Source organism: Lagopus muta, chromosome 20, assembly GCF_023343835.1.
Source record: "Lagopus muta isolate bLagMut1 chromosome 20, bLagMut1 primary, whole genome shotgun sequence".
Classification (NCBI taxonomy): Eukaryota; Metazoa; Chordata; class Aves; order Galliformes; family Phasianidae; genus Lagopus; species Lagopus muta.
The window spans coordinates 1,195,988-1,215,783 of record NC_064452.1 but is presented as its reverse complement, the minus strand read 5'-3'; the positions used below and the strand labels follow the sequence as shown (position 1 = coordinate 1,215,783).

The following is a 19,796-nucleotide window of genomic DNA, read 5'->3' as shown; positions in this document are numbered from 1 at the left end:
CCGAAATATTTGACAACATTTTCTATTCTTAGCCATCCAAGCGCACGCTCACGAAACGGAGTCGGAGCGCTGCGTGTCAGCGGGCAGCCAAGGGCTGGGGAAGCGCTGCGGCTTCGGCGCACGGCTGGGGACGGTGCGGGTCGCAGCGCCGGGCTCGGATCTGTGCCGCGCTCTCGGAGCAGCGCGAGAGGCACGGAGAGCGGAAACGCTGATCGCGCTTCGGTGTCTCACTGCCCACGATGAGCGCTGACACCCAGGGTGCTGCAAGGGGACGGCACGGAATCGCTGCCCGGGGAGGGAGGGAGCATCCACTTCCACCATCCCCGCGCACCAGCACAGGACGGGGCAGCTAATGGCGCCCGCACACTGCGCGTCGTTAACTGCTTCGTGGCTGCCACGCTGCCGGGAGCCGCTCGGCTCTGTGGGTTTCCCGAGTTCTCCACGGTCGTTCCTTCTGCCAGCCCCGGGGACGGGCGCGCTCCCGGCTGAGGGCTGTCCCACCCTCCGCTCCCGGGGCTGCCGGCGGCACCGCGGCGCTGCGCGGCTTTGGGCAGCGCGGTGCTGCTGGCGTTGGGCGCGGGATGTGGAGCGGGTCAATGGCAGCGCTCCCGTCCTCTCGTGCCGTGCGGGAAGAAAGGGGGAAGGTTTCATTCCGAGAGGCAGGAAAAGCCGTGTCAGGCGGGCGCTGAGTGGGCCGGGGGATCCCGCTGCCCCAGGAATTCTCGCTGCACGTTCGCTGCGTACCGGGCGGCGGTGGCTGCTGATGTTATCGCTGTCCCGGCTCGGTGACTAAGGCAGCTGGAAGGTACAAGTTAAACAGCGCGGCGCGCCGAGTCACCTGCTGCGTGGGTTTGTCCAAAGCGGTGCTGCGTTAATTAAGACAGAGAGTTTACAAATCTATCCTTTGTTTATTGTGCTTTGGGGCACAGAAAATGTAAATAGGTGTTTTCAAACACTGTGGCTTTTTATATTTCCAGTTATAATTCTGCATAAAGGGAAGTCTGTCAGGTTTGGCATGGGCTTGCCCTTTACCAACACTCTCCTGCAGCTCACGCTCCCCTTGGGGCCATCTGCTCTGCTCTGCTCTGCTTCCTGCAGCTTTCTCCTGACTCTGGGACATCCCAGGAGTGTGGGGCTGCCCCCTGTTCCCCGCTCAGGGCCCAGCCACACTCATCCGAGAGGAACCCGCTGCTGCTCCCCAATCCCTTCCCTTACAACTGAGTAAGGATGTGCTGAATGTCCTCCCCACTTCTGTTTCTGAAGGTGCTTTATGCCCTCTTGGTTGTTTAACTGTAAAAATAACCAAAACATCGAGTTTGGCCTCCTGAGTACAGATCGGGATTTCTTCGATGACTCAGTGAAACGCTCGGGTGGTTCCCTTCGCCTTTAATTGAAGTGAGTGTGAGCCCTCCACAAAGAGCCCTCTCCCAAAGCCCTATTAATAAGTGCTAACAAAAATAACCCAGCAGCCAGAAGAAAAGCACCGCCAGCAGCAGTGATTTCCCTCTCTGTAAGGGTGGGGTTCTCTCTCAGCTCTCCCTGTGGCAGACAGGAGTGCAGGACAGGAGATGAAAGCTGCCCTGTGCCCCATTTGGGCACAGCATCCCCAGCAGGAGCTGCCTGGGTTGAGCTGAGGGGACACCCATAGTACTGACCCGTGGAGTCCTTCATTTGTATGTTTGTCTCAGCTCAGGGCTCCTGCAGCCCAGGGTCAGTACTCGGTGTGTTCCCCCTTCATTTGTGTGTGTGTTTGTCTCAGCTCCTGCAGCCCGCTGACGGTACTTTGTGTGCTCTGTGCTGGATGTATCATAGCAGAGCTCTGCAAAACTTTTTTGATTGCAAACAGATTTTGGCATTACCACTCAGCTCCTACACTGGGGTTTGGAGGAAAAAGATGATGGATACCTGAAGGTGCATGAAACAGCTGCAAGGACAGATGCTAGCAGAAGTGCTGCTGTTTCGCAATAGGGTTGGGAGGTGGAGAAACACAGTCGGTCCTTTCCACCACCGTGAAGCACTGGGGTCCCAGCCACATCTCTTGTGCCCCGGCACATTGCTGCTGCAGCAAACCCAGCCTGCCCAGTGTGCTGCTGGGCCCGTCCTTCATGTTATTGATCATCCAACGCCCAACAGAGTGAAAGAAGCGCCCAGCTCCCCAGCAAGAGGGGAAGTAATACAGGACGCATCAGCGAGGTGAGGCAGATGGAGCCCTGCATGCTGAGCTCGGTCTCTGTGTAAACCAAGGGTGACCAACATCATCGTGTGTCTGTGCACACAGTGATGGGGCAGACGCTCCCGCGGCCAAGGGCTGCGTGCGGTGGTGCGGGGCTGGGCCTGGGAACGGCAGAGAGGAGCTGCGGGCAGAAAGGGAAAGTGCTGCTCTCGCCCCGGGTTCCTCGTGTCCCCGGCTCCCGGACACACAGCCCTTTCCCTGCAAGCAGAGCCGCGGCTCCGAGCCCCTCGCACCGCCGTGTCGGACCCACGCGTGTGCGCCCCCGGCAGCGCCTTGGAGCAGCGGTGCCCCCGGAGCGCGGCTGAGCCCCGATCCCTTCGCTCTCGGGGCTGCGCTTGATGTGTGTAAACACATAATTGAGGGTAAGCGTACGCTTAATTGTTTGTGGCTTCGATTTGCATTCGGGTGCCGCGCGGAGGATGCCTCAGCCGCCGCCGAACGCGGGCAGCCCGCTCGTGGGAGGCGCGGGGGGCGCCGAGCCGAGGCCCGGCGGGGAGGCCCGGGGGCAGCGGGGCGGCGGCGCGGCTCCGGGCTCCCGGCGGGGCGCGGCCCGGGAGCGCCGAGGGATCCCCGGGGCGGCCCCGCGCCCGCCCTCCGCCCGCACCCGCGGGGCGAAGCCGCCCCCCGCCGCCGCCGCCGCCCCCGCGGCTCCTGCCGGCTCCCTCCCCGCGCCGCGGGCGGGGGCGGCGGGCGGGGAGAGCGGGGAGGAAGGCGGGAGGGAGGGGAGCGGAGGGCGGCGCGGCCGGGCCCCCGCCCGGGGCCGGCAGCGGGGCAGCGGCCCTGGACACCGCGCCCGCTCCTCCATCTTCTCTCGCCACAGCGCTCGCCTCGGCTTCCCCAGCCCGGGACCGGCCCATTGCCAGCCCCGCGGGGGGGGGCGGCCCGCCCGCCGCGCCGCCCCGGCCCCGCCGCCCGCCCGCCGCCGCGCCGCGCCGCCCCGGGCCCCTCCGCCCGCCCCGAGCCGAGGGAGCGGCGGGGGCGGCGCCGCGGAGCTCCGGGCCCGCACCGCCCCGCCGGGCCGCGCCGCCGCCGCCTCCCCCCTCTGGGCCGCAGTGGTGCAGCCCGGAGGTTAGCGGAAGCGGCCGCTCGGCGCTGCCATGTTGAGCCGCCGCCGCCGCCGCCGCTTTGTTGTCGGCTCCATGTAGCTGGGGCCCGGGGGAAGGAGGGAGGGGGGCGCCGCGCCGCCGGAGCCGCCGCCGGAGCCGCCGCCGCCCGCCGAGGCCGGGACGCCCCCGCCATGGAGGCCAACTGGACCGCGTTCCTCTTTCAGGTGAGGCCCCGCCGCGGCCGCCCGCGCCCCCCCCCTCCTCCCTCCCTCCCCGCGGCCGCCGCGCTCCGCCAGGGCCCGGCTGTCACTCAGCGCCGCCGCCCGGCCCCCGCCCGCCTCCCCCGGCCCCGCGGCGCGGCGCGGCCCGCCGGCCTCCCTCCTTCCCTCCCTCCCTCCTCTTCTCTCCTCCGCTTTCCTCTCCTTTCCTCCTCCTCCTCTCTCCCTGTTACTTTTTCTCCGTCTTTATTTTTTTCCTTTTTTTTCCCCCCTTGTTGTGATTTTTTTTTTCCGTGCGTATGTGTGCGGGTGGGGGGAGCAGCCCCGCCGTTATCACGAGGATTATCCCCTTTCCCGCTGTTATTTTTGATCTTTATTCGAGTTTTTCTCCCCCCGCCGTTCCCCCCCTCTCCCCGCCAAAAGGACGCGCACGGCGCAGCCTCCGGCACTGCGGGGCCGTTAATCCCGCCGGCTCGGGCCGCGTGCCGCCTCCGAGGGCGCCGTGGCCGGGAGCAGCGCTGCCCTCCCGCCGCCGTCCGCCCCTCCCCGGCCGCGGTGCGGAGGGCGATGCGCGGCGCGGAGCCCCCAAACCCCCGCCGGGCTTTGTCAGCCGCATCCCCGCACGCCGCGCCGTTGTTTTTCTCGCTCTTCGATAAGCGTAAAAGGTGATAAAGCGCATAACCGCGGCGGCGTTGCAAAAAGGGGAGTTAAATAAATCCGCGCGCATCATCGTCCTCGAGGTGAAGCGCTGCCGGGCCGCCGTGCTGCGGGAAACGAAGCGCCGCTCGCGGGCGGTGCGGGGCGGCCGCGGCTTCCCCGGGAGCGCCGGGCGCTGCCTCGGAGGTGTCCGCGCGGCCGCTCGCTGCCGTTTCTGGGGCGGCTGCTGTGATCCCGAGCGGCGGCGACGCGCTGTGATGTAGCGGAGGGTTTTGCTGCCGTAGGTAGGAGCCGGCAGTCCGCCTGCCCGGCGCGCCCGCTGATGGATGGCGTGGAAGCGTCCTCAGCCGACTTTGGCCTGGGAGTTTTCCTCCGATACTTTTATCTTCCCCCGGAATAATAAAGCTTTCCAACCTCCTAATAAATGCCGAGTATCGTTTCTGGAGTCGTTTTGTTAAAGCCGGGGACTTGGGATGTGAGCATCCTAACGGGCCCCGCAAAGATGAGCATCGTGAAGTGCTCTTCTGCTTTCCGTTCTTCTGTCCGTCCTTAAGCATTTCTTCTTTCTGTTCTCCCCAACACGTTGGCTCAAATGAGTGACAGAAAGTACATTTTAACCCCCTCCTCCTATGTATGTATGCTTAAATAACAAGTACAACGGAACAAACGTCCACCAGCTCTTTTTGGGGGCTTTTATTCAGGTGCTTTTCCAATTTCTAAGGGAAGGTTCAATGTAGGATGTAAGTTAGTTTACAGCTGTAAGTTGTAGCAAAATGTTTCTAGAGGAGGTTGCAGTGTGTCAGCAGGGCTGTGCTGGGGAGCGGCAGTTCCCAGTCCGAGCTGTGGCTGCTCTGGGCAGCCGTCACTGCCTGAAGCCATGGTTATGGTATGGAATGAGCCGTCCTTGTGATTTTGAAACCCACTCTGAGTATCAGGCTGGAAAGCGAAAGTTGTATCTGCTCCTGTTGGAGGACTCATCCATCAAACAGGGTATGCGAGATATGACTCACGCTAATTTGTTGCTCTCACATTAAGGCTTGAGCACAAAAATCTCTTCGCCTCTGGCGCTGGAAGTTCGCAGTGCCGCGTCTTGCGGCCCTCTGTCACAAGATTGTTTGTTTGCTGTCCCCCCGGAAAGGAGGATTTCCTGATAGAACGGGGCTGTTCTGCCCAGAGCTGTCCCAGGCAGTCGGAACAGCAGCGCTGAAAGTTTGGAAGAGTGAAGAGCTGTGTGCCAGCGCAGCACAGCCGTGTGAGGGGCCTCTGTGCAGCAGGTGCTGGGTCCCTTTTCGAGCAGCAGGGCACAGGCTGCTCCTTTTAGGATGGCCCTAAGGGCGAGCGAGGGGCAGCGCTGTGTAGGGCAGTGCTGTGTGCCGGGCTGCATGGAAAGAAGCAGTGCTGCTCACCCGGCCGTCAGCCCTTACGTAAGCGGCGGCCCCGCAGCACGCAGCCTTATGAATATACATTGGTCTGTGGCCAGCAACTGTGTCCCTTTGGTGGGAAGGAGTGCCTCGGTGCCTCTGAGTGCTGATGATATTGTAAGGCTTAAAAATAACCATAAACTGCGCGAATTTGAACCCAGTCCAAAGGATTTGGGCTCCTATTATCCGATCTGCTAGCTCTGCCTTTGAAACCGTATCTCAGGAGCTATCCTTAGGTGCTCTTAAGTGTCTCCTGCTGCAGTTAACAACATTGTCGAATGCTTATTTAAAGTCGGCTGTAAAATGTGTCAGTTGGTTGTTTTTTTTCCCCAAATTAAAATTGTATTCGAGTATGCAGCTTGCTTAATATGGTGCTTTTGAAGCGTGTTGGTCCTATCTTTTTAAATGCAATGGAGGCGTCCCATCGCACAGCCGTAGTGGAAGTTCCTGGCAGCCGCTCGGCTTGGGCAGGAGCTGTGAGGTGAGGAGGATGTGTGCGGTGTTGGTTTGGCAGCACGGCCACCGGGACAGCCCTGTGCTCTGCTCTGTGCTCATCCCTTCTGCACACAACCCTGCTGCTGCTGTTTGCAGTGCTGCAGCGGTGACATGCGGGCACCCGGTGCATCCCGCGCTCCTCACAGCCGCAGGGCTGTGCTGGCTCCTTCCTACAAATTTGCTCTCCTGTTATCACAGCAAACCTGCAAACTATTTTCCTGTCAGATAGGCTCGGAGTGTTACAGAGCACGTATTCCTTCCCACGTGGCTCAGTGTTTGTGTCCACTGATGGCTTTTATCCAAAGGCCGTCGGCCCCGCGCTGCGAGGTGTGAGTGGAGCAGGGAGCAGAGCAGGGGTGTGCGGGGCTGAGAGCTGCTGCTGGGAAGTGCTGCTGCCTGCGAGGGGTTCCCCACGAGGGGCAAGGCGTGCTTCTAAAAAAGCTGCCTTCTTGTGAGGGCACCATGAGTTTGAGCGTTAGCCAGGCTGCGCTTTGTAAAGCTGTCTGTCTGCCGCCAAACAGAAGCAGATGCAGGGGGGCTGCAGTGTCCAGCTTTGAGTGGTGAGAGCACTGCATGTTGCTTTGGGGAGAAAGCTGTAGGGAAGGAGCCCCAGAGGGCTGTGGCACTGAGCTCACACCGAGTGTGAGTTCCCCAGGCTTGCCTTCACACCGGGCAAACTGCGCTAATGCCCAGGATGATCTGAAACTGCTCTGATCAGACCGAGATGCATCTTGAATACAGATGCGCTTAAACTGGCTTAAGGTGCTAGAGTGATTTATTTTAATGCTCCATTAGGCTGAATTGCTCTGTGTGGTTTCTAAACCACTTTAAGTTTGTATCTGCTCGGGCTTTGTCCCCATCTGACGGGCGAGATTTGATGTCGGTGTTTTCTGCCTTAGGATGAACAGCGCTCGGTGCCCAGGGGCTGCCGCTCGGCCAAGGGCCGCCTGCCATGGCACAGCGCCGGTGCCCCTCTGCCTTCCCAGGGCTTCTCCCAGCCCTTCTGTCTCCTCTCAGCCATTGGGCGTTGCTTTTGGTCAGCCTCGAACTCTTCCCCTGCCCGTGCTCTGTGCAGTCCCCGGTCCCTGGTAGTTCCCAGCTGTGCAGGGCGTCGGGCAGCGCGGGCGCTGCTGAGTGCAGCAGTGCAGCTCCGGGTTGGGTTGCTCTGGTTGCTCAGTGCTCCGCTGGTATGAACGCGTTGTTTGAACAGGATGGGTTATCGCAGCTCAGCTCCAGGCAGCTGCAGCCGAATCCCCGGCGTGCGGAGAGCTGGGTGTAAGTGGAAAGGTGGGGCGGGATTTTGCAACTGTGACGGAGTGCTCAGAAAGTCCTGCTGGGGCACCCGATACGATCGTTAGTAAAACGAGTTATCTGCTATGTAAAGATCAAGCGATACGGCAGTAAAAGATCTGACGGGCGCCTCGTTGTTTTCCATAAGAAATGTTGCCCTCCGGAAACTTAATAATGATTTGATTGCTACGGTGTGTGCCTCGCTGCACTTCCTCACCGCAGACTCCGCGCCGTGTGTGCATTTGAAGCGTGTGTGAGTTACCCTGTTTGAAACCAAACTTACGTAACCTTCTGCAGTTGGCACTTCCACGGCCTTCGGTCTAACATTTGCTTTCCTGTAGTGTGTAAATGTTCTCACCGTGTCAAAGGGAGCGTCCCTCCCGGGAACTGAAGTGTGACTGTTTGGTTTTAGGCACACGAAGCCTCCCATCACCAACAGCAGGCAGCGCAGAACAGCTTGTTGCCTCTCCTGAGCTCTGCAGTAGAGCCACCTGATCAGAAGCCGATTCTGCCCTTACCAATAACGCAGAAACCTCAGCCCGCACCAGAAACATTAAAGGATGCTATTGTTGGGATTAAAAAGGAAAAACCTAAAACCTCCTTTGTGTGCACTTACTGCAGCAAGGCTTTCAGGGACAGCTACCATTTGAGGCGCCACGAGTCCTGCCACACAGGGATAAAATTGGTGTCACGGCCAAAGAAAACTCCCACCACAATGGTGCCCCTAATCTCCACCATCGCCGGTGACAACAGCCGAAGCTCCTTGGTGTCCACCATCGCCGGCATCCTGTCCACGGTCACCACGTCTTCCTCCGCCACCAACCCCAGCAGCAGCGCCGGTGCCACGGCCATGGCAGTGACGCAGACGGTGAAGAAGCCCAGCAAGCCCGTCAAGAAGAACCACGCCTGCGAGATGTGCGGGAAGGCCTTCAGGGACGTGTACCACCTCAACCGGCACAAGCTGTCCCACTCGGACGAAAAACCCTTCGAATGTCCGATCTGCAATCAGCGCTTCAAAAGAAAGGATCGCATGACCTACCACGTGAGGTCTCACGAAGGTGGCATCACAAAACCGTACACCTGTGGTGTTTGTGGAAAAGGCTTCTCGAGGTACCATGTAGAAAATCCCAGGCGAGCTCAAGTATTGGCTTTTCATAACCAAGAGGGGTTAAGCTGTCGTAGCGAGGGGTGGGAAAGGGGCGAGGGGATAAAGAGCCGTGCTCAGCTCCGGGGCACAGGCGGGCAGCGAGCAGTTGCTTTTAGCAATGATGTTTTGAAATGGTTTCCTCACCTTGGGTACGTCGGTGCTGCTGGTGCCCGCAGAGCCACGCTCAGCCGTCGGGCACAGCAGGCTGTCACCCTGCCCCTCAGCAAGGCCGCAGGGCTGCCGGTCTGTCACCTTTACACGAGGTGCTGCCCTTTCCAGGTGTGTAAGAAGAAGTAAGTTTCACACTGCAGGTTGGGGCTCCTCTGCGTTCCTCCATCTAGCAGTGTGTAGGCAGGGGGGTGTGGGCTGCAGAGGGCCGGCAGCGCGCTGTTCAGGTGTCATTGCTATGTGTTTGTAACAGTGCGCGTTTTCTTTTCTCTTTCTCTCTTTTTGCAGGCCTGATCATTTAAGCTGTCACGTTAAACATGTTCATTCAACAGAGAGACCCTTCAAATGCCAAGTAAGGGCTACCATTATTTGTTAAGAACAATATGTCGTTGTATAGTTAGAATCTCAGGGGAGTAATCGTTGCAGAACTGCATTTGCTCTTGGAGTTTTCTGTGGAATGCAAGTTTGGGAATAAAGTCTCATCTGCACTACTTAGCAGCTGCGTGGCAGCAGTTTGAAAGGCTGCAGGGGCTGCTCCCGCAGGAAGATGAGAGGCTCCTTGCTTTGCTGCAGAACAACAGAGTTGTTTCATGGTGCGCTTAGCTTAGCAGGAGGATTGTAACGTCCTCAGCTCAGTGCTGGTTACTGCAGTCGTGTGTGTGATGTGTTTCTCAGTATAACCCTTCACAATGCATTGGGATAGTTGATTCTGGATGTGTTGTTTTGCTGGAACATGAAAGCACGTTGCCCTAAGTTGATGACTTAGCGTAAGAGAAATAACCTGAATACCTTTGAACAATTAACTGTTTTGCTTGGAATATATCTGCATGTTCCAACCTGTGTTTTAGTGACTCATCGTATGTATGAAAGTTTTGTGTAAAAAGAATGGCTTTAGAAAAAGGTTTTGTTTCCCTCTTCTGATTTGGTTGGAGACAGAAGTAATTGAACACTTCACCTTTGTGTAGTGGAATGGTGTCAGGTACCAGCGGTGCCTGTGCTGGGTGGGTTTCTGTAAATCACCTCTAGCTTTGTTAGGGAAGGCAACCCACTACTTTAGGGCAGCTCAGATAGTGGAGAATGCAATTTCTGTCCTAGTCATCTCTTCCATGAAGCTCCTGGGTAACGCTGAGCTCGGCTCAGCAGTTTCATTTTGGTCTCTCTATAAATGTAGGCAAAACTTGGGGTAGTCAGTACGCCTAAGACACCTCTGGCACCTGGGAAGTGGAATAGGTTTGCAGGGGGCATGCAATTCATACTGTAACCATACTGTCTGCACTTTGAGTCTAACTGTTGTCCTTCATATAGACGTGCACTGCTGCCTTTGCCACCAAAGACAGACTGCGGACACACATGGTGCGCCATGAAGGAAAGGTATCGTGTAATATCTGTGGTAAACTTCTGAGTGCAGCATATATCACCAGCCACTTAAAGACACACGGGCAGAGCCAAAGTATCAACTGTAATACCTGTAAACAAGGCATCAATAAAAGTAGGTGAACGTTTTAAAAGCATTTCTAATACCAATGTGTTTGCAAAGGGAATTGCCTTTGATTACATTAAAATGCAAGAGCATACCTGCCTCTGTGGGTATTCGCACCTATTAAAATAGATATTTCATAACAGGTTCTTCTGTAGCTCAAGAACTTGGCATATGTGGAATTGGTTTGCTGCTAGACTGGGCTGTTGGGAATGTCTAAAATGCCTGATTGTTGAGCTTGGAAATTTGGATGTGAGATATTTTTTGAGGTGTAGGGTTACAGCTCTGGCTTTGTAAGTCAGTGCGGCGGTGCTAAGCCAGTTCATCTGAGGCATTTACAGCAGTTGGTAGAGGTGGAAATGATGAGCTGTAATGTGGCCAGGGGGAAGTAATGTGCTGTTCTGTGATGCAAAGGTAAACTGAAAATTTGAAGTCATGCTTGGAAGAAAAAGTAAAAAGGCCTTTAGGAAAAAAAATGGAACTGAGGTTTAAAAGAAGTGGAATCTGCTAACCAGCTTTTGATTCTAGAGACTCGCTGTGGTCTTTTATTTCAGTCTTTGTAAAATACAAATAAAATAATGAGAAAGGAGGTTCGTTTTTGGCAGAGAAGGCAGATGTTCCTGATTTGCATTGTGTTTTAAACATTGGAAAAGTAGTTGTATAAAACACAGAATTAATTACATGGTTTTAAGCACCTCTGTGATTTTTTGCTCCTGGAATCCTGCGAGATTCCACTCTTTTTGGAGGAAGCCTTTGTCATCTCAGCAGAAAACAGAGTAAATTTTCAAGGTGAATTTGTGTTCTTACTTAATTGGCATAGCATGCATGAGTGAAGAGACCAGCAATCAGAAGCAGCAGCAGCAGCAACAGCAGCAGCAGCAACAACAACAGCAACAACAGCAACAGCAGCAGCAGCAACAGCAACAACAGCAGCAGCAGCAGCAGCAGCAGCAGCATGTAACAAGTTGGCCTGGAAAGCAGGTAGAGACCTTGAGATTGTGGGAAGAGGCCGTCAAAGCAAGGAAGAAAGGTAAAATGGAACAAAACTTACTTGGTTTTATAAGATAATTGAGTTTATGGTTATATGGGGAGTTTAAGGAGTCAGAAAAGAGTGGTAGATAAAAATGTCATTCTCGGAAGCTAGAAGGTATAGCTGAAAATGAGCAGGAGGATATCATCACCAAAATTAAGCTCGTAAAGAATCTCTTTATTGCTTGCTTCCCCTTGGTCTCTGTGATTCAATGTGTGTGTGGCAGTCATCAATTATAAAGGGATGTTTGTATCTGCTCCAAGGCAAGAGTGTGTTTTTCCGCTTGCATGTGGTTTTGAGCTGTGTTTATGTATATTTACCAGTTGTTAACTTGTGTGCATATATATATTTATATGTATATATATACACACGTACAGCACCTCTGTCTTTGCATCATCAGCTTGCATCTGAATGCTTTCTGTGTTCCTTCCAGCCTTTCTCTCCTGACTTATGCAGTTCACTTTGTGATTGTATTGCATGAAGCTTTCTGAAACTTGTTGAACTTTACTCTTCCATCTCTTTTTTTTTTTTTAATTACAAAATTAACTTATATGTGAAAGTGCTTTTCATTATTGCTAGCAACCAGCTTACACGTGCCTGTCCTACTGTCACCAAAGTTGAATAGCTTCCTTTTGTTGGTCAGTGCGTCAGCTCTGTAGAGAATAGATTGCTTCAGCTTAGTGTCTTGTTTGGTGTACAATGGTTTAAAGCTTCCTGCTACCGCTAGCTCGTTCTTTTTGCATCAGTTTGCTTTCTCATGCCTGTCATTGACTCTTGTAGATTACATGTTTTAGAAGAAATTCTTAGTGACCACTAACTGCTTTTCACTGTCTGTTTTTAGTAATAAATGTTCTCAACTCACTTTTTTCCCCCTTTTTCTCCTAATTTCCTTTCAGTTTTCCCTCTTTTCTAGGTCATATTTGTGTATTAGGCTGCTAGCTCCTTTCTCCTTCGCTGTTATTTCAATTGAATTGAATCCTGTGATTTAAAGTTTAGAAACAGCTTGTTTGTGTTAAAATGTAGCAATAGCAGACATTAAATATGATGAGGCCACCAGGTGGATAAAGCAAAGGGGTGCTGGATGTAGAAAATCTGAGTAACCTTTTTCTGCTTGTTCCTGTTTCCTGTTCCCCCCTTTCTTATTGCCATTATGTGCGCTGTAACAGAATCTGCTTTGGGACGGACTGGTGGGTGAGGGAGGGGGGCGGGGAGAAATGCTGTGCAATGGATGATGGTCATTAATTAGCTGAACTGGGGAGGGGACGGGGGCGGGCTGTCGGCGTGTCACTGCGCGCGGAGGGCGAAGCTGGGCCAGCCGGTGCCATGCCTGTGTGCTGCTCTTCTCATGCCGGTTCTCCTGCGCTGGTGCCACCTGTCGTGTTGGCTTTACAATAGATGGGATCTTTTTAGTCTAGTACTATTTCATTTTCACAGCTATTTTTTTTACTCTTTCCCTTCCCTCCCACTCCTCCTAGATATGGACTTTGAAGAACCAACAGTAACCCTTGAATGGGGCTAATGTTGCTTTCAAAGTTAACTCTGTCTTGGTACATTTGTATTGCCCGAGTGGCAGCAGTGGACTCTTTGCTCCTGGCTTACCTCCTGACACGTGGGTGTAGACTGAGCTTGGTGTCCTGCCCTACAAATGTGGAATAAGACACGACTTAGACGTGCTGTAACCTTGACCTAGCATGTATTTTTGTCGGTTTCTCTAGCAGCCACCCCCTTCCTTCACCCACGGCCATCAGCCCGCTTCTGTTTTTGGAGCCTCCTCAGTGTGGGCAGCCGGCAGGTGGTGCTGATGCCCAGCGATCCCCGCGGCAGCCTGGCAGTGCCCAGCAGCGGGCACGGGCCCCTGGCTCTTCCTTGTCTGCCGCTTAATTCCTGCTTGCTGCAAAACCGAGTCACGCAGAGCTTGGCGCGGGGCGGTAGCTTTGTGTGAGAGGCGGTGGGGTCGGAGGCTGTCCGGACTGGGGAGCCTTGGAAGTCGCTCAGTAGGAGCGCCACGATCGGTGGAACAGCCTGGTAGAAATGATTAAGTGTGAAGTGAGCAGGTAAATATTGCAATGAGCTGTGCTTATCCGTCCCTAATAACGACTTTTTAAAACCTTCACAGAATGTCAGTTCACCTTTGAGAAGGCTATAGAGTACGTACCATTCGGTATGTACACTCTCTCCTCTATTTATAATGTTCCTCTCGGGAGGATTTTTTGATTGTACGATGCTGTTTTTATCAACATCGAAACCCTCTTTAAAGACCTCGTTTGATTTCCCGGGAAAGAATGCTGAATTCAAATGAACTGCATGAGTTTGTATTTCTCGTAGGCTATCGAATGTTAACAGATTTAACTTAATAATAATTCCTAACAGAAAATGATTCCAGAATTTGTACTCTTGTACTTGTTTGATTTTTGTTTTTGTTTTTGTTTTTAGATCTCGTCCATGGTTTTTTATGTGTTAAAAACTTTTTGTCTTTTTATGTCTCATTTTTAGAAGCTGCTAACTTGTGCCAAACCTCCACTGCTGCTACTACGCCTGTGACTCTTACTACTCCATTCAATATAACGTCCTCTGTGGCTTCTGGGACTATCACAAACCCAGTCACAGTGGCAGCTGCAATGAGCATGAGAAGTCCAGTAAATGTATCAAGTGCAGTTAATATATCCAGTCCGATGAACCTAGGGCATCCTGTAACTATAACCAGTCCATTGTCCATGACATCTCCATTAACGCTCACCACACCAGTCAATCTTCCCACCCCAGTAACAGCTCCAGTGAATATAGCACACCCGGTCACTATCACGTCTCCCATGAACCTCCCCACACCGATGACGTTGGCTGGTCCCTTAAACATAGCGATGAGACCAGTAGAGAGCATGCCTTTCCTGCCCCAGGCCTTGCCCACGTCTCCTCCCTGGTAAAGAATTTCTCAACAGTATTAAAAGGATTAAAATGGAATCCTTACCAGCAGTTCTTTTTTGGGGTTTGTTTGCTTGTTTTGTTTTGGTTTTGTTTGTTTTTTTTGTTTTCCTTCCCCGTCCCCCCCCTTTTTTTTAAGTTAATAATAAATCCAATCTAAGGCACCGCGGTGACGCACCATCAGAGAGCGTAGTAGCATCTTCCCCTGTTGATTTGGCTCGTGTGGTTCAATCTTGAGTTTCACTGGAGCACTTCGTTTAACGTGAGTTTTACCTTTTAGCTGACTGATGACGAATTAGAGCAGATTCGTATTTGCCAGAGGTTTTCTGTTGTTGTTGTTGTTGTTTTTTTTTTTAAGGAAGTCATTAAAAACCAGTTTTATGTTTTATCCCCCGAATAACTTAGAAAATTATTTTAATCTAAACACTAGCAAAGACCCCCTTTGTATCTTTAAGAGGGCAGATGGCTAAATGTAACTTGCCAGTCCTTAGGTCCGTTTTTTTGGGCTAGTGTAGAATCTTTGTCTGTGTTGATGGTTTTTTTTTGTTTTGTTTTGTTTTCGTTTTTTTTTTTTTTTTAATGAGTAAATGAATTACAATGTTGTCATTTATTAAAAAAAAAAATGCATTTTGGATGAAATATGCATTTTACCTTTGGGAATATGATAATTTCAGGCAGCATTCCCTATGGGAAAGGTGATACCAGCTCTGATATGCAAAGCATATGATAACTTATCATTCTAACTTCAACATATAATAGGGATTGTGACCTGATATTTGGAGATGTAAATATTACCCAACATATTACCCTAAGGGAATATAGCATTGTAGTCAACATTTTTTAAAAAAACAAACTGTTATTGTTTGGCAAGAGACAGCCAAGGCTGACAGAAGAGGAGTCGCAATGTATGTAAACATGGTCTCTGAGCAGTCAGACCCCTATGGGACTCTTACCTAGGAGCAAAAGGAGTGCTTTGAAACTTAAGAAACATTGCTTTAAGCTGGAAGATTCTGGAGGCGCTGGGTGTGATTTTTATGCCCTCTGCCTCCCAATCAGAACCTGCTGGTGTTACAGCAGGGGACAGACGTGTTAGTTGTTCACTAGAAGTTTTGTCTTATATTAAATTGTATACAGTTTTTATTCTAACCACTAACTAGGTAGGATGCCCCTCCAGGACAAGCAGAGAGCGTCTTTTAATTTCTCCCCTATTTCTTAATCAAGTGTTGTGCAAATCTGTTCAACTTTGTAAATATTTGCAAACATCATCATTTTTACGTTATTCTTCTATTGTGTTAACACATTTCTATCAATTTGTGGGAGTTCTGGGGTGACGGCCTGAACCGCCTTGCCCAGAACTGCTCTACAAATGGTCACACATGTTTAAGCTACATGTGCTTTTTATTTCTTAACCTGTTTATCTGTACATAACGTAGAAAGCAAAATCTAGGGAAACAGATATACTTTTTAGACTATCATGTCACATATTCACATTTTTAAAACTTTGTTTAAAAAAAAAAACAACAAAAAAAAAAGAACCCACCCTAAAACCAAGACTCTACATTTAAAAAAAAATAATAATGAGTTGAGATGTTTTTATTTTAATGAAGCTGAAAGCTATGGAGATTAGCGTGTGCGCATTTTCACTGAGTGCTAGCAGGACTGACTAGTCACAATGGACTGCTTCCGTTCCTACCCTGCCGTGTCAGTACAAGCAGTGATTGCCAGACTTCTGGGTCAGGTGACAGGTATCTGTATCATTACGTGAAACTGTTCTAGGGGCTTGGACTACATAGTAAACAAAAACAACAAAAAAAAAATAGAGCTTAGTGTAAAATAATTTTATAAATGATCTTTTGTACTTTAGGACATCAAATTGTACAACTTTTGTATATATAAAAGCTTAGGAACTTTCTGTTTAGCAGAAAGGAAACACATTCCTACACTTTTAATGTATATGTTTGTTATAATGTCCATGTAAACATATGCCCTATGTTTGTGCCTTTTAATTAGTTTGTCTCAATAAACAAAAATGTAGAGAAGAATATGTAGCTATGACTTTGTTACCACTGTTCTTACTCCAGATGTATAGACGTCTTCGTTTTTGCACTGTGTAGAGCGTTGCGTGCAGACAGCTGCATGACTTGGGCTGATACGGCCAACATGAGGCATGTGAGTTGAATGCACCCCAGCAAAAAACCTTCCTCCCGTAGCGTAGAGCAGCCCGTGCTGACGGGCGTTGCATGTTGGGTTGTGTAGTGTCCAAGCCATCTCTGTTACCCACCTCAGTGATACCAACTTGCACCAGTTTTACGTAGTAGGTATGGCATTCTGGATCTGGGTAAACTGCAGAGATGACCCTTAGATGAAGTTTGGGTGTCCCTGAGCTTGAAAAACAAAAGCATTAAAAGCCAATGTGAAAATGTGTACGAGAAGTGGTTATCTATGAATTACTTACAATAAACAGGTGTGAGACTTAATTGTATGTTGTCAATTACTGTAGTATTGACAGGGGATCCATCGTCCTGCCAGCGTGCCCTGCTGGTGTTATTTTTATCCCGGCAGAGTAGCAGTAGAATAAACACATTAAACACTGGCACGGAAATTTTTCAATGTACCAGAGACTTCCCTGACCACTCACCGTGGTGCTCTTAGCACTGGATAGGAAAAGGGCTGCTTCCTTTCTATTTTATGTTGGTTCTGCTCAAATGTACCTGGTTTATGTCCACAAAGCTGCATTAGCTAATTGTCAACCTGTTTCATTTGTACTTGGGTAAACATTTGCTTTGTACTGTGCATAAATGGTTCCGAGGTGTGCTCCTCAGCTGTCTCAACGCAGACATTAATTTCACTTGTAATGCCATCATACGAAATACGTTAAGCTGTTTTCTGACAACCCGAGGCTGCCTGGTCAAGTAGTTTGTGCCCCGTGCACGCTGCCTTGTGAGAATGGTTCGTCCACAGCGCTGACAGCAGCGAGGCCGGCTGCAGGTTGGAGGCACGCGTGGCCACAGCAGCGCCAGCGATTGGTGTGGCAACTCGTGTCCCCTCAGCCATGGGAAATGGGGGCTCTCGGCAAACCGTAGATGCGAAGAACAGATGCTCCCGTTACACCGAGTGTTTCTGTGCAGCCGATGTGCTTAGCCTAGTTTATTTCACGGAAACTTTTAAGCTGGATCTTGTCCAACGCCCAGGGAAGCAGATCGCTTCTGTAGGTTTGAGTTGGTTTTCACATCAAGTCCATTCGGTCTCCAGTTGCAAGTGGTTCAAAAGGGTTCTGATTTTTTTTTTCTCCTGATGTTTTTATAAGCATTCGGCGTTAGGGGGACGGCTTAGCACTGACCGGTAGTTTTACAAAGCTGAATTTTGCTTTGGAAGGATTTGTGCTGCGAAGGGCAGAGCAGTCAGCTCAGTGACACGAAAACTCACCTCTGTGCACGGAGAGCTGCGGGATGCTTTGGTGCTGGCTGGATGCTTCCGGGGAGGCGGGCCAGCAGGAAGTAAGTACTGCAGCACAGCTGCCAAAGCTGCCGTCAGGCTGTGCCAGTGGCCTTCCCGAGGCCATCCCTTCTTTGCTTGGGGTGCCCACAGCCATCTGGGGATGTTTGGGCTGAGGAGAGATGAGGGGTGGGCCTTCTGCGTCCTGCCACTGGGGAGTTATACCTGAGTGATGTAAATTGGTGAGGTTTTTTCTTCAAAGGTAGATCACAGGCAAGAGAGAAAAATGCATGTGTTATTCTCTTAGCGCAATTAAATTGTGTTTCCCATTGCGTTTTTCCCCTCACAACAAGGGCCAGAAGAAGGGTCTCAGTCAGAAGGAGGTGTCTGTGTTTAAAGAAAAATCACCAAAGAGCAATAAGCTGTTTTAGCTGAAACAATCCATGTTACATAAAGGGGCAGGGCCTCCTGGGGATCAGCGCGTGGCATTAACGGTGCCGATAAGCCTTTGTATTTCTGTTCGCTCTTGGCTTTTATTTTAGAAATGGTCACCAAGACGTATTTTGAAAACTGAAGACAGTCAGAGCTGTTAGATTCCCGCCAAGAAGGAAAATTGGCATTTAAAGAACAGCCAGGCCTCTGAAAGCATCGCGTATTCTGTTTGTTTTTAACCCTGCCGCCCAGGATCCCCACATGGGAGCTGAGTGCTTGAGGGGCGGACCACAGTTGTTCAGTGCAGAGTCCTCCTGCAAACTGCCTTGCTTCCTCGGTGCCTTAGACTGCCCATCTCACAATCAGATTTAACAGTATTTCAGAAGGCAGCTATTAAAAGCACTTCATGTTTGTGAACGTCTTTCAGACCTGTTTCTTTCCTCGTGCTTATGTGGACCTTCTAAGCAGTGCTGCTTAGGAGAAACAGTAAGTGTAAAAATGAATCATCTCCTCGCATTATTGGCAGGCCGTGGAAAACTTAAACTAAGTCCCTTTCTACCCGGTATTTAATGCATCATGTTTATACTTGCTGCTTATCCTTGATCTCTCACTCACAGCTTCCAGAACAGCAACTGAAGGGTGACACAGGAACTACGTGCTAACTTTTATGTCAAAAATAGCTTTCACCTTTAAATGCGCGAGGCTCAGGGACTGTTTTCTAATTAGAAAAAGAATGCCTGAGCTTCTACTGTGAATCCATTTTACGGCTGTGTTAAAACTTGACTGTCAACTCCTGGTTAAAATTTAGTGCTGAGGTCTTGACCTAGAAACAAACCTTTTTTGGTATTGGTTTGGAAAAAGTATTTCAGTGCTAAGAAAAACTCAGCCGTGCCGTCCAGCCAGCTCCGCCATCACGGCTGGCTGAGTGCTCTTGGTGGATTGTTTCTGCTTGCTTCTCTCTTAAGCCCAAGTCAGGCTGCTGGGAAAGATGGGCTCATGTTCTTCAAAATAATAACAAGGTGGGTTTTTTTTTTTCTGGTTCTTCAGGTTTATGGGCTAATTTGAATCATGCCAAGAAGCCCGGGGTTTTCCTTTACAGATGCTTCTTCATGTGTAAAACATTTCAGCGTGGGCATCTGATATTAGCTCACATCAGAGAGCACAGACCTCTGCTGTCCTGACCTCCAAAATTAATCCAACCAGTAAAAATGACACAGGGGACTTTCAGAACATATGGAACGTTTTGGTTTTCAGAAAAGGCAGAGATACTGCACTCATCTTCTCACAAAGTTGTTATTGCCAACTGTCAAAGAAAAACTTGTGTTCTGTGTTTTCCATGGCAGTTTTGTTTTGTTTTGTTTTTTTCACCCCCAGGGAATTACCAATTTAGTTGGAACTGGCTGAATTAAACTCTATTTTATTTCTTAATAGTTGTGCATATCTTTTCCCATTTCTTCTTCCTTGCTAGTGTCATTTGCAGCAAGGATCCGTATCAAAGGACAGCAAAGAAATTTGATCGCCTGTTTCCTCTGAAGCAAGGCTGGATTCGAAAAAGATATTTCAGTCACAAAGCTCGCTGCAAGGCACTGAGGATGCACCGATCTGTATTTAACTTTGGGGAGGCAAATGTTGTGGCATATGTACTTGTACTCACTGAAAGCCAAAGATTTGCCTCTAATGTTTTTGCTCTCACTGCTGTGTTCACTGTCAAAGCCTTGCAGATTTTTACACAGGCAAAGGATTGCTGAGCTGCCAGACGCGGATAAAATGACTGAGTGAGGGAAAACCTCTGCACAGAGGGCTGAGCTACAAGATCCTTGGACCATCC

At 50.8% G+C, this 19,796-nt stretch overlaps 1 protein-coding gene across 2 annotated transcripts; it reads left to right on the top strand.

Annotated features, from left to right (window-relative positions):
* Positions 1-3,309: 3,309 nt before the first annotated feature.
* VEZF1 (vascular endothelial zinc finger 1) lies at positions 3,310-15,636 on the top strand. Of its 2 annotated transcripts, XM_048966683.1 has the most exons (7): positions 3,312-3,503; positions 7,773-8,470; positions 8,964-9,027; positions 9,981-10,164; positions 10,973-11,182; positions 13,299-13,343; positions 13,676-15,636. In XM_048966683.1, the coding sequence occupies exons 1-7, from the start codon at positions 3,471-3,473 to the stop codon at positions 14,101-14,103; spliced, it is 1,662 nt and encodes a 553-aa protein (XP_048822640.1). In that variant the 5' UTR covers positions 3,312-3,470; the 3' UTR covers positions 14,104-15,636. The 2 variants fall into 2 exon arrangements, with proteins under 2 accessions (XP_048822641.1, XP_048822640.1); XM_048966684.1 differs by lacking the exon at positions 13,299-13,343 and having other exon boundaries at positions 3,310-3,503.
* Positions 15,637-19,796: the final 4,160 nt, after the last annotated feature.

What these genes read in the sequence shown, in the direction of transcription:
- VEZF1 (XM_048966683.1), top strand. Translation starts at nt 3,471, where the DNA reads ATGGAGGCCAACTGGACCGCGTTCCTCTTTCAG. An exon ending in CGTCAAAGCAAGGAAGAAAG is followed by an intron (nt 11,183 to 13,298) that starts GTAAAATGGAAC and finishes AAACCTTCACAG; the next exon opens with AATGTCAGTTCACCTTTGAG. An exon ending in TATAGAGTACGTACCATTCG is followed by an intron (nt 13,344 to 13,675) that starts GTATGTACACTC and finishes TCTCATTTTTAG; the next exon opens with AAGCTGCTAACTTGTGCCAA.